Source organism: Condylostylus longicornis, unplaced genomic scaffold (assembly GCF_029603195.1).
Source record: "Condylostylus longicornis isolate FDR11 unplaced genomic scaffold, ASM2960319v2 ptg000135l, whole genome shotgun sequence".
In the NCBI taxonomy this organism is placed as follows: domain Eukaryota; kingdom Metazoa; phylum Arthropoda; class Insecta; order Diptera; family Dolichopodidae; genus Condylostylus; species Condylostylus longicornis.
In genome coordinates, this window is record NW_026578103.1 from 12,803,991 (window position 1) to 12,816,376 (window position 12,386).

General features: G+C 24.3%; 2 protein-coding genes across 2 annotated transcripts; both read right to left on the minus strand.

Moving 5' to 3' along the window:
* Positions 1-4,664: 4,664 nt before the first annotated feature.
* LOC129615187 (uncharacterized) lies at positions 4,665-8,093 on the minus strand. Its single transcript, XM_055530286.1, has 3 exons — positions 8,089-8,093; positions 4,842-5,037; positions 4,665-4,760 (listed from the first exon to the last, which is right to left on the minus strand). Exons 1-3 carry the CDS (start codon positions 8,091-8,093, stop codon positions 4,665-4,667), a joined length of 297 nt encoding a protein of 98 aa, XP_055386261.1.
* An 819-nt stretch (positions 8,094-8,912) lies between these two features.
* Positions 8,913-11,701, minus strand: LOC129615188 (sodium channel protein Nach). Its single transcript, XM_055530287.1, has 8 exons — positions 11,536-11,701; positions 11,342-11,468; positions 10,964-11,248; positions 10,803-10,887; positions 10,591-10,676; positions 9,936-10,307; positions 9,748-9,854; positions 8,913-9,028 (listed from the first exon to the last, which is right to left on the minus strand). The coding sequence occupies exons 1-8, from the start codon at positions 11,699-11,701 to the stop codon at positions 8,913-8,915; spliced, it is 1,344 nt and encodes a 447-aa protein (XP_055386262.1).
* Between the last annotated feature and the right edge of the window lie 685 nt (positions 11,702-12,386).

Below are 12,386 nucleotides of genomic sequence, written 5' to 3' on the forward strand. Positions count from 1 at the left end.
TATTTAAATAATTGGTGATTTTTAATCGCCGAGTGCATGATCTATACGCAATAAATTGCAAATCAATTGATACAAGAAACTGAGACACTCTTCATTTTCAGAATAAAATTGTAATATAAAATATAAAATTCTATGGCGAAGACACGTTACTATAATTATATGTATGTAGGTACATATAAAATATTATCTTCCATAAAAAAGCATAAAATTATGTTACAGAACATGTTATATCTTACAGAATACATACCTTATATTACTATTAGTTGTTACTAACACAAAATATTAAACCAACGTATAATAGTTTTATAAATTATTCGATATTTTTATACATACATACATAATATATTGTATTATGTATATATATTTGGTAATAATACTGATAGTAGTAAATAATAAATATTATTATTATTATGACTCGTTTCTCATTTTTTGGCAAATTAAAATAGCTTGTAAGAATAATATTATTTTCTACGGAAATTTATGTAAACGTATAAAAAATAATAAAAATGATAGTAAATTACATTTAAATAAGTATAATAGCATTAATGCTATATTGTTGTTATTATTGTTCTTTTTTTTTTAAATGGAATTTTACTATATGTACGTATGTAGTGTACTCAGTAGTGTACTTTGTTTATAATAAAGAAATTAATATACCAAAAACAAATGTAGTAAAATGTAGAATAAATTAAAAATTTTATATTTTTTTTTTCAATATTGATAATAATTTTACAAAAGAAAAAGAAAAACGAATTAACATACATATATAGGAGTATAAGAGGAACATAAAGAGTTTATTGTAAAATCCATGAAAGATTATGAGTTTAATTATCTCAATTTAATAAAAAATTAAAAATTAAAATAAAAAATTTTACTAAAAAAAGGATTATTTTTGATAAAGTCTTGCAGTTTTCGTAGTATGGGTACTGATTAAATTAAATTTAAAGCTGACCGTTTAAAGCTGACCGTAAAAAACCTAGCTGTACGATTTTTACCGACCGTTTTGTGTAAACAATAGGTAGGTTATGTGATGGCAACAAATTTTGCATATCGAGTTTTCGGTGGGAACGTACTTCTCCATAGTAGGGAAGTGTAAATAAACTATTTTTAGCAACCTGTCGGTCTGTCGGTCTGTGTGTGCACGCGTGTATCTCAAGTTCTGTTGAACCGATTTGGATGAAATTTTATATGTAAGTTTATTTCCACCATGGCACGGATTGATCAACTTTTGGGATATATCAGGCCTCGGGAACTGCACTTTTTAGCGGGCCTGTAAAATTCCTATGTTTTGGAAGAAATCAGGCATCGGCAACTAGACGTTTACTACGGGCCAAATATACATTTTTGCGTATATAAAGAGAAATAATCAACCGATTTCATTGAAATTTAATATATGAATTCCTCGTATTAAAACAATGAACGTATAAAGTTTTTGGAAACATCAGGGCTCGAAAACTGATTTGAGGGCCGATTTTACATTTTTCACCATTTTGAAGAAAATATTCAATCGATTTACTTGAAATTTCATATATGAGCTTTGCTCGACCGTCCGTGAAAATTCCTAGCTTTTGGAAGAAATCAGGCATCAGCAACTGGACGTTTACTACGGGCCAAATATACATTTTTGTGTATATAAAGAGAAATAATCAACCGATTTCATTGAAATTTAATACATATATGAATTCCTCGTATTAAAAAAATGAACATGTAAGTTTTTTGGAAAAATCAGGCATCGGCAACTAGACGTTTACTACGGGCCAAATATACATTTTTGTGTATATAAAGAGAAATAATCAACCGATTTCATTGAAATTTAATATTTGAATTCCTCGTATTAAAACAATGAACATGTAAATTTTTTGGAAAGATCAGGGCTCGAAAACTGATCTGCGGGCCGATTTTACATTTTTCACCATATCTACGGAACGAATTGATGGAATTTCTTGAAATTTGATATTCGAGTTCTGGTTGTTACCGAAACTAACTGGCGAGCATTTCAGGGAATTCGGGTCGCACAAAGCGAAACTCTACTAAGAGCCAAATTTACATTTTTCTAGGTATGTTAACTATAAGCATACTAATGTCCTAAAAATTGGAAAGAAATATTTAAAAGACATTTTTATAATATTCTGTAACACTTTCATTTAACTAGACAATACACAATGCGGTCGGTTATGTGCTGACCACATCAGATTTTTTTGTTTTGTGAGAAATAGATTTCTTAGTAATTGTATAGTTAAGAATTATCATACATATAAAATGTAAGTAAGCTTAAGTAGGTATATAAAATACAATAAAATATCAGTAGGTATATATAATAATCATAATATTCATAAATCATAAACATAGTACATATATGTCCATGCGTTGTAAACATTGTTTATAATAATGTCTTGTATAAGGCTACTCTTAAAATAAATATTTTTGCTTATGCTTGCGTACATCAAACAATGTTGAAGTAAGTTAGCTGTACAATTTTTTTTTTTTAAAATGTCTAATGGAAAACTAATTTTCACTAGATCTAACACGTTTTCTTTTTCTTCTTCTTATTATTAATAATTTTTAGAAACCTTCATAGAGTAAATTTAATTTCTATGTACATAATATTTTTTATATGACTCATTTCAAAAAGTTCTCGAAGTTTGTATGGGACGAATTTAATACATGTATATATGTACATACATAAAAACATACAATTAAAAAAAAAACTAGACTTCCATGACCTTACGAAAATTTACTTGTTTTTGTTCTTTTTAACGGTATGATGGATTTAATAAATCAAATTTTGATAGAATTTCACGCAAGAAAATTTCTCTGTATATTAGAATTTCGCTTTGTTTTTTTTTTCTTTAATAAATAGCTACGTCTTGCTTACTATAATTGTGTTCTATATTCTGTCAGTTGTCACTAAGTATAAAATCAGAATAAATTTCTATGAATCATAATTTTATTTTTCGTAATATTTATACGAGATCATCATTGTGTTTTAATTTTTGTCTAAAAAAATAAATTTATTTTGTACGTCGTTTTAATAATGTGCGTATATGAGGTGATATGCGTATGTGCATTGTGACACGAGGCTAATTAATATTATGGTATTTACTTCCTATGGGAATAAAAATGTTTTTATGAATGAAATTTTTCCAAGTAAAAATTCTTTCATGTGTTTAATGTGTTATGTGGGTAGGTAGGTAGGCAGGTAGGTATTGTTCAAAACAATATTATAAGAATCATATGTTGGGTAAGTTAAATTGTGCGAGTAAAATTGCTTAATATTTAATTATTTAAAATTAAAATGATAATGAAATTGATCATAATTAATTAATTTTTTTTTTTTGTGTTTTATGTAAGTATTTTCTATTATTCAAAGAAAATCTAATAAATTTCAAATAAATTCAATTAAATAACTAATTTTAATTAAAATTTTTTGCATTATTATATAAAAATATTTTATTTTCAGTGAATGTATATAATTTTCATTAAATAATATATAGTTTAACTTTAACCTTTGCATAAAATAAATATTATATTTAATGTTGTATAATGATAACCGAAAAAAAAATAAAACAAATTAATTAAATTTCTAATAATCATAATATTTGTTGAACTCTATATAAAGTGATTAAAATTATTTTATTGTATATAATTTAATAAACAATTCCAGCATAATATACTTCCATATATACCCACACTTTATTATCATATTTTAAGGAAAAAACACAAAAAACACTTTATTCTTATTGATTTCGTGATTCGACTTAATAATTTTGTTTTTGGGAACCAGAAAAATAATTAAAGAAATTAATTTTCATTTGCTTATTGTAGTTAATGGAAAAATCGAGAATATTTTTTAGCATGAATATTTTTTTTTGAATACCTACCTTTACAAGAAAATTTATGAAGGATAGTTGAAATATTTTTTTTAGAATTAGATATTTTTGCTCTTGTAAAGTAATTCATTCAAATCTTAATGTATACTATATTGGGGATTGTATTTTTTGGCAGCTAAATTTTCGTAAAAGCTAGAAAAATATAATTCAATATATTTAATAATATAGTTGACTAGGTTTATAAGTACTGAAGAAGAAAGCCGGTTCATTATTTTTTTCTAGAATCTATATTGTTGCTAGAAGAAGTGTGCTCAAATTTTAATTGAATAAATTTAAATTTGCTGAATTAAATTTTTGAAATTTCATTATCTTTACTTTGAATTTTAATGGTCAAAATATGTATACTAAAAAAATATTTTCACGACTTTTAAAAAATAATATTTTTGCGATAACAATATTGATAAGGCCAAGGAATGATTTAAGCAACATTATGAAACATTTCAAAATAAATAGTATCCCTTAGAATTAATAATAAAATTTATATTGAATATTAATAATCTAGTATTTAAAAGAAAATTTAAAAATTTGAATTTAAAAGCATAAATTAGCGTAAAATAAAAAAATTTCGTACTAAATGTATAAAATGAATTTTTTCAAATATTTATTTTTTGTTTATATTTAAATTATGACTCAGTACATACATATACATATTAAATTTATGACTTATTTTAAATTATGTTTTTAAAAAATTATTACAGATCCATTGACTATAGTAAGTAAGTATATAATATTATTTTGCATTTTAGGTATAATTACAAAAAAAAACGTTTGTTTTTAGAAAAATCTATTTCGATCTGGTAAAAGACCGGCATGTGATAATACCGAATATATTTCTGATCTTGGAATTTTTTCTGCTTGACGATCAAAAACCTAAAATTGAAAATTAAAAAATTTTATTAGAATTGGCCAAAATACAAATATTATAATATATAAATTTTTAATAATACTTACAGGTTCTTCTCCAGGTACAAACCAACTAAAATGTGCTAATGCTGCACGTACTCTAGGAGTTTTATAAAATGGATTTCTATATTCACTAGGTAAACTTTGTTCAAATGCATCATTTTCAATAACAGCAATATGTTCAAGTCTTTGTGCTAATGATGTTACATTGATAACAATTAGTCCAACAACTATTAATTTTAACCTAAAGTGAAATAATTTTTTTAATTTATTTATACATATAATAAGTTTTTTAAGTATGATAAATTTAATGTTTTGTATGAAATTATGTGATAAGGTTTACATTTTTTTTAAATTAAGGCATAATTATAGGTGGTGATTAGTAATTCAAGTGAGTTTCAAAAAATTTTTTGTTTATTATGGTAATAGATTGCTTCTTTGCTGTCAGAAATTAAAGTGTACATTGTTTCAAATTTTGAATTTTGCCTTATTCAAATATCGAATTCAAGCTTGTTCAAATATTTTTAGCATTCCGCTTATATAAGGCTTTATGTGTATCACACAGCACACTATCTTAACTACACCAGCCTACATAAAGAAATAGTTGAAAGGGTTGGTTATTCACATTTATTCCGATAGATGGTTTTACATTTTTCAATTTGTTTGTATTATTACATAACGCAATTTTATATAAAAAACAGCTTCCAAGCTTCCAAGCTACACTTCCAGCTACTCCAAAGTAATTTAAACTCTTATATTTAAGGAACACGCACCTATCATTTCAAAAATCAGGAAATTAAATTTTTTTCTGAATAATTTTGCTTATATTTCTGAGCAATCTTTCATATAATAAAAAGAAATTATTAAAACAAAATTTAAATTGAATACCTGATTGAAAATCATAATTTTGATTGTGTTTATTGTAATTAAATAATTTACATTTACTATTCAAAAATTACTTAATAAATCTGCGTAACACTAGTAATAATATTTGCAAAAAAAAATTTCAATACAATTTTTATAAATCTGATTTGATTATTTAATGAGAAACAGAAAATGAAATAACGTCGTTATCGTGGGTATTTATTGGTTATTTTAAAGGTATATGCGCCCATGGCATAATAATCATAATGTGATAATATCCGTACAGCTACTGTTGTTTTATAATACTTTTTGATAATCTGTTAAGAATACATATAGTAGTTTATTTTGAAGATTTTAAATTGAATTTTAAATTTTATTTTCATATAAACTTAGTGTTGCTTATAATAATGTAGTTTTGTCACGAAATTCATGGTTGGAGTTTTTATTTTGAAATTCTTCGTTTTGTTGTTCAAGGTGTGAATGTTTATAAATATATTTTGTAATACTCTTTTATTTGTGCATTGTGATTAATAAAATATTAATTTTTGAAGACATTCCTGCAAAATACAATAAATATATAAGTCTTACCGAAATATTTTAAATTCATATTACAAATGGAATATTTTTCTTTAAATATCAATTTCGATTTTTTCGAATAATAAATTGATAAACTGCATTATAACTTTTATATATGTTGAAAATTATTCGTTCGTTTTGCATCTTGCTATATAGATTCATGTATGTACGTTAATCTTTTCACTTGACTTTATGAGAAAAACTTGTTATATATCAATAAAACAAGATATTAATGGTACTTTCTTTAAAGTACCATTAATACCATGTTTCATTGCCTTACCATTTCTTAATGGAATAAAAATTGAAAGAAAGTGAAATAAAAAGGCAAAAAAAAATTATTTTGGTGTATTTTACGGAAGGAAAAATATTATTTTATATTATTTATGTAATTCATCATATCAGTTTATCATTTTTTAAAAACGGGACTGAAAAGCATGTATTTCATATAATAAATGTTGCTGTAGCAGTATGCAACACTATATAATATATATGGGCACATTTGAATGTATATAAATATAATGTTCAAAAACATCTTTTGAAACTTGAATAAACTCAAAGTTTATCGTTATCTTTATGTTATTTAAAAAAAAAGTAAAAAACAAATTTTGTATTTCATACTGTATAAAATAATATGAAATCTACAAAATGCAAATTTCTCGAATCGGTTCAACATCGAATACTGCATTATGGAATAACTCGATGATAGCTTAATGCTAACATTATAAGTTTAACATTAGTATAATTTTTTTTTCGAAATTAATTTATAAATATTTTATATAATTTAATTTTAATTTTACATAATTTGGCTAAAGAATTGTAGGTTTCTTTTCTATAATTGGAGTTCATTTTATATTCCCAATTTTTACATTTCATATGTCTTTGGCAAATGAACTTATCCGTTGGAAGGCCAGGAAAAAATAAATTTATCAAATATGTTAATGAAAACCATATGCAAAATTGTTTAAACTTATTTTTTCCCTTCTTTACAAGTATCACAATAATTTGAACAATTAAAACACAATTTGATCAATTATAAATTTCTGCTTCAAAAGCATTATAATTTTTCTTGACGCGTAGAGTACAATTCACGCAAACTTTATACATCAGATTTGATTGCATTTTGAAAAACAAAATTTAAAAAGTTTTAGTGACATTATGTGTGAACACTGTGTTTGTGATAATATTATTGATTAATTATTTATTTCGATTTTATAAAATATATTTGTTAACTGTTATATAGGCATGTTTGTTTCAATGTTAAATTAATAAACTTTCATTAAAAGTTGCTTGTTTATTAAACTATAATGAAAACATTAAATTTCAAAAATATATTTTTAAAAAGCAAATGAATGGAAAATCCTTTAAAATTAATTTAGATGAATAGAAAATCCTTTAAAACGGTTAATCCATATACTGTTTCAGGTACATTGTTACAAGATTCTTTAAATTCTTAACACATCATTTAATTTTGCCTTGTTATTAATAAAAAAAATGAATAATGTGCAAATAAATTTCCATTTTATTCTTACATAATTTTTGTATTTATTTTATTATTTTTAATTATTGACAATAAATTCAATATTTAATTCATTTAATATTTTATTTAATTAAGTAAAATTAAATATTTGCTCTTATTTTTCGGACAATACAAGATTATTTGTTATTTAAATACAACGAATTACTATCAACTGAACCAATTGAGTAAAAATCAGAAATTATCGTCTGGTAGTGCATTGTCAAAAAAAAAAAAAAATAATTAAACTAAAAGAATAACAAAAATTTTTCATGAATGATACGGTAGCAGTTATGTTACAATACATACCATTAAACAAGTATATTGCCCCACTAAAATTACCACATTTGCAGAATTTATATTGCATTGGCATTCATTATCGATTACAATTATTATAAAAGTAAAAAATTCACTGAAAATTTTGCAGGTAATAACAAAAAAAAAAGAAATTAAACAAAATAAAAATTTTTTATTATTTTTTATTCACTTTCAATTTCTTTTATTTACTTATTTTTTTCTTAGGCACACTTTAAAGGTACAATTTATATATGTATTTGTGTCAGTTATTTGGGGTGATGAGTTTAAAAATGCGCGTTGTCACTATACAAAATCAACAAGCAAAAAAACAAAAATTTAATTTATTTGACCACGATCGTGCAGTTATAAAATATTTCATAGCCAAATTGGTAATTCAGAAAACAACAACAATAACAGCAATAACAAGTTGATAATAAGCTGTTAGGTGACATTCGCATGTACGCACATTGAATCATGTTATTTGTAAATATATAAATTATCCATATATGTATAAAAATAATGATGGTAAGTAGATAAAGGTTAAGTTAGAGTTTATTTACGAGTAAAGATGGAATGAAAAATTGTTATGTAACAAAGTCAAATACTTATGCATGAATTCTGTTATTTGTTTTTGTTTTTTGTATATTGAAATTTTCCGGCATGTTTTTTATTTTCTTTTCTCTTATTTGCTATATTGATATCTTGTATTTACGATTTTAAACTCGTACCTGTCCAGAATATAATTGAAGTATATTTTGATAACATGTTATTAAATTTTGCGCCAAAAATTTTTTTATGTTCATTTTGTACATTTATGTTGGATTTGGTTAATTTTGGACTTATAATTTCGAATTTTTTTGTATTAAATTTCACTTTTCTTGTTTTGCTAATGTTGTATATGGTCTTATTGTAAAATAATATAATATTTCAACAAAACTGAGAACGCTCGCACCAACAAATAGGCCAGTTGTTCCACCAATTGAAACTAAATATACAAATATACGAAAAAAGAAATGAAACAAAAAAAATTATTATTTGAATAAAATAATAAAAATTATAATTAAAACGAATTAAATATGAAATAATTTCAATTAATTTGCATAACTATTATAATTAATTAAATTTTGTTAATTAAAATGTTAGTTGCCATTTATTAAAGTTTACGACTTTTTATGATACTAAATGGAGTCGTTAATTTAATTAAAATTATTAGTATTTGACATTTATGACACATCAACATTCTACACAGTATAATAATTTTATTACATCTATGCACCTATGAAACTGTAAATACTGTGAATTTGATATACATAATTATTTTTGAACTATTATTTTTCTGTGTTTGAAGTTTTTCACAAAAAGCATCATTTCTTAAAGTTATTGGATAAAATTTATTAGGCCATAGTATTCGGCAATTATAAAAATAAATTTCATATTCCAGTCATTTGATATTAAAATATTTTTGACAGAGAAATACCCTGTTTTAATTTTAGTGAAAAATTTAATGAGAAAATTCAAAAGTTGAAGGTATATATAAAAAATTACTAGTTTTTCAATAAATTCTCTACACATAATTCTTAAGTTTTTCGTTTCTTTAAAGAGGTATTAAGATTCCGCATATATGACAGGATAATTGTTTTCTTTTTCTATATTCAATATAATTTTTTTTAACTGGAAGAAGAAAAATTTACTTTATTAGCTTACCAACTAAATCCAGCTTTCCTCTTACTACATTGCGTTTATATCTTTCTGTTGGTAAATCAACTAAACCAATTTCAACAAAAGAAATAGGTTTTTCATGCCCATAAAGGCTATGTTTGAGAATAAAATGAATAAAGAAAAAATTTCTGTTTTTTAATTTTGATTATTTGTATTTATATATGTATATATACTTTTCTCGATTATCATAAATCACTGAAATATCAACTTCTGTACACGATGGATAGCAATCACATATTAATCCTTTTCGATTATGATGAGACCATTCAGCAATAATTACTGATAAATCTTCATAATTTTGATTTAAACATTCTAATCCTGTCATATTGCAATACATGTGGTCTGGTGTATTTGGTGTTAAATGTCCAGCACAATTACATAATGATATTTGTTTATCTTTACGGCATTGAACAGTACAAGCACTATAACTGTAATATTTATGAACATCTAAATAATTTTCGTCACTAAAGCGACATCTTCTTTGATCAACTCGTACTTCTCGTGTACCTTCATCATTTTCAATATTTTTAATGTCAATTAGACGTCTATTTTATATAATAATGTTAATAATTAATACATTTTATAGTAGATATAACATGCATAATTCTGTGGTATTAAGAGAAAACTACCCAAGTCAAAATTGATATAATTTTTTAGATACTGTCGCTCTTAATTTCTGAATAAATTCAGGTATAATAATCGAATTGGTACACAATATAAACTTAACTGTGGAGAATTATTTAAATCGACTCAGGCTACTGCTACTTATAACCACAGAATTTTTAATGTTTAATCAAAAATGTAGCTTCTTTAAATAATTTTGCATACTTATAGGATACGTATGGACCAACATTAAGAATTTCAGTTTTAGGTGTTACTAAAGTTGGAACATCTTCTTCACCTAAAATGAAAATCTAAAAATATTTTATTTATTAAATTCATAATTAAAATACATTTTGAATATATAAGAAATTGGATAAGTAAATAAAAAATTTTAAGTATACAAAACAACAGGTAAGTAGAATAGAGAATATTAATACATTTGCTTCGGTATTTAGTTGAAGTTTCAACCATCCTGGTCCAGTATGAATGCTAGAAGTCATGTCCAATTTTGGGCCAACCGAACTGATGTTATTTAAAAAAAGTGAAGAAATTGTTTTTACCAATACATTATCATTTAATTTAATTATATATTATTTACTTAGCTTGTATTGAATTTAAAGCATAGCATAGTCCTAATTCAGTTTCCATTATATGAAAATATTTGCAACATTCAAACTTATTGTCATTCCACGAGCAATCTTCTATTGCATTTGCACAAGTACTTCGAACTAATTTCGAATAGTAACTGAAGTTCGATTGGAAACAATTTTCAGCTGGCTGTGGTCCACCACATTCATGTACTGCATGATATGATTCGCCTTTAAAAAATGCAATTTCACTTAGAACTTCTTCTAAGGTAAAATCATGATCGGCACCCCATAATCTTTTAAAGTACAATAAAAAAGTGAGTATATTTTTGTTAACAATAATTTTTTTAAATAGTTTGATTCAAAAACAAAAATTATTTAAACTTAACTGTTCTGCTATTTCTTGTATATGATCCATATTTTTTGATTCACATACAACTATAGCGGGAAAATTGGTTTCCCAATCTCTATAAGATGTTTCAACAACAAAACTAATTGCATTATTTTCAAAGGCAACTGTAATATTATTATTGTTCTAAGAAAAAACAATTTTCAAGAAAATTATAAAAATTTACTGTTATACCTAAAGATGTCATTATTAATAATCCTGAACCATACCAGGACATAACAATGCAAACAACCCAGAAAATTTTTTCAAATATAGAATTTGAATCATCTACCAAAAATCTGACACCATGTACTGTGGAATTTGCCAGGAATTCTTTTAAGGCATGCTTAAATATTTTCATTTTAATGTTAAAATATTTTTATCACTAATATTAAAATACTCGTAAGCTTTTTATGATGGCCGTAACTTTAATATTTTCAAAATAATATTAAATGAAAAAGGATACCTACATTTAAGCATTATTCAAATCACAACAAAATTATCCCATTAAACACATTTTGATATTGAAAAGGAGTTCTTTGCTATTTATGGAGAAAGGACATACTATACGAGTATATTACGAATTATTTAATTATTTATAATTTGTATGTAGGTACGATATAAGAAGGTTGCGGAATGTATATAAGAAAAAATAAAATTTTCAATCGGGCAGGTCATAATGAATAAATTTGAGATTCACATTTCGATCAAAATATGAAAACCTGGCCCACAAAATATGAAATCCTTGAAAATATGGCAAATATTTGATTTTTAAAACAATTTATTAGGGAGAAATTCATGTTTTATTTCCAAATACTTCGGAATCAGTGATTAATAATATGATCTTTCCATTCCTTTTAAAAGCTTCTCACTATATACGCCGGTCTACGAAAATTTAGGTGATTTAGTTAATTGAATGGCGATTAATTGAATTTAGCACAATATTATTTCGGTAGATGACATTTATTGATGGTAGATTTTTTTTTTCCATAAATTCAGCTCTTCACTTTCAACTGCACTTCATTCTGTAGTATTATGGACTTTCA

Bases quoted from the DNA above. Each gene is read 5' to 3' on its own strand.
- LOC129615187 (XM_055530286.1), bottom strand. The intron at 4,761-4,841 runs GTAAGTATTATT...TTTCAATTTTAG, and splicing joins TTGTACCTGGAGAAGAACCT to GTTTTTGATCGTCAAGCAGA.
- LOC129615188 (XM_055530287.1), bottom strand. From the start codon at position 11,701: ATGAAAATATTTAAGCATGCCTTAAAAGAATTCCTGGCAAATTCCACA. The intron at 11,469-11,535 runs GTATAACAGTAA...ATAATATTACAG, and splicing joins ATTAATAATGACATCTTTAG to TTGCCTTTGAAAATAATGCA. The intron at 9,855-9,935 runs GTATATATACAT...TCTCAAACATAG, and splicing joins ATTTATGATAATCGAGAAAA to CCTTTATGGGCATGAAAAAC.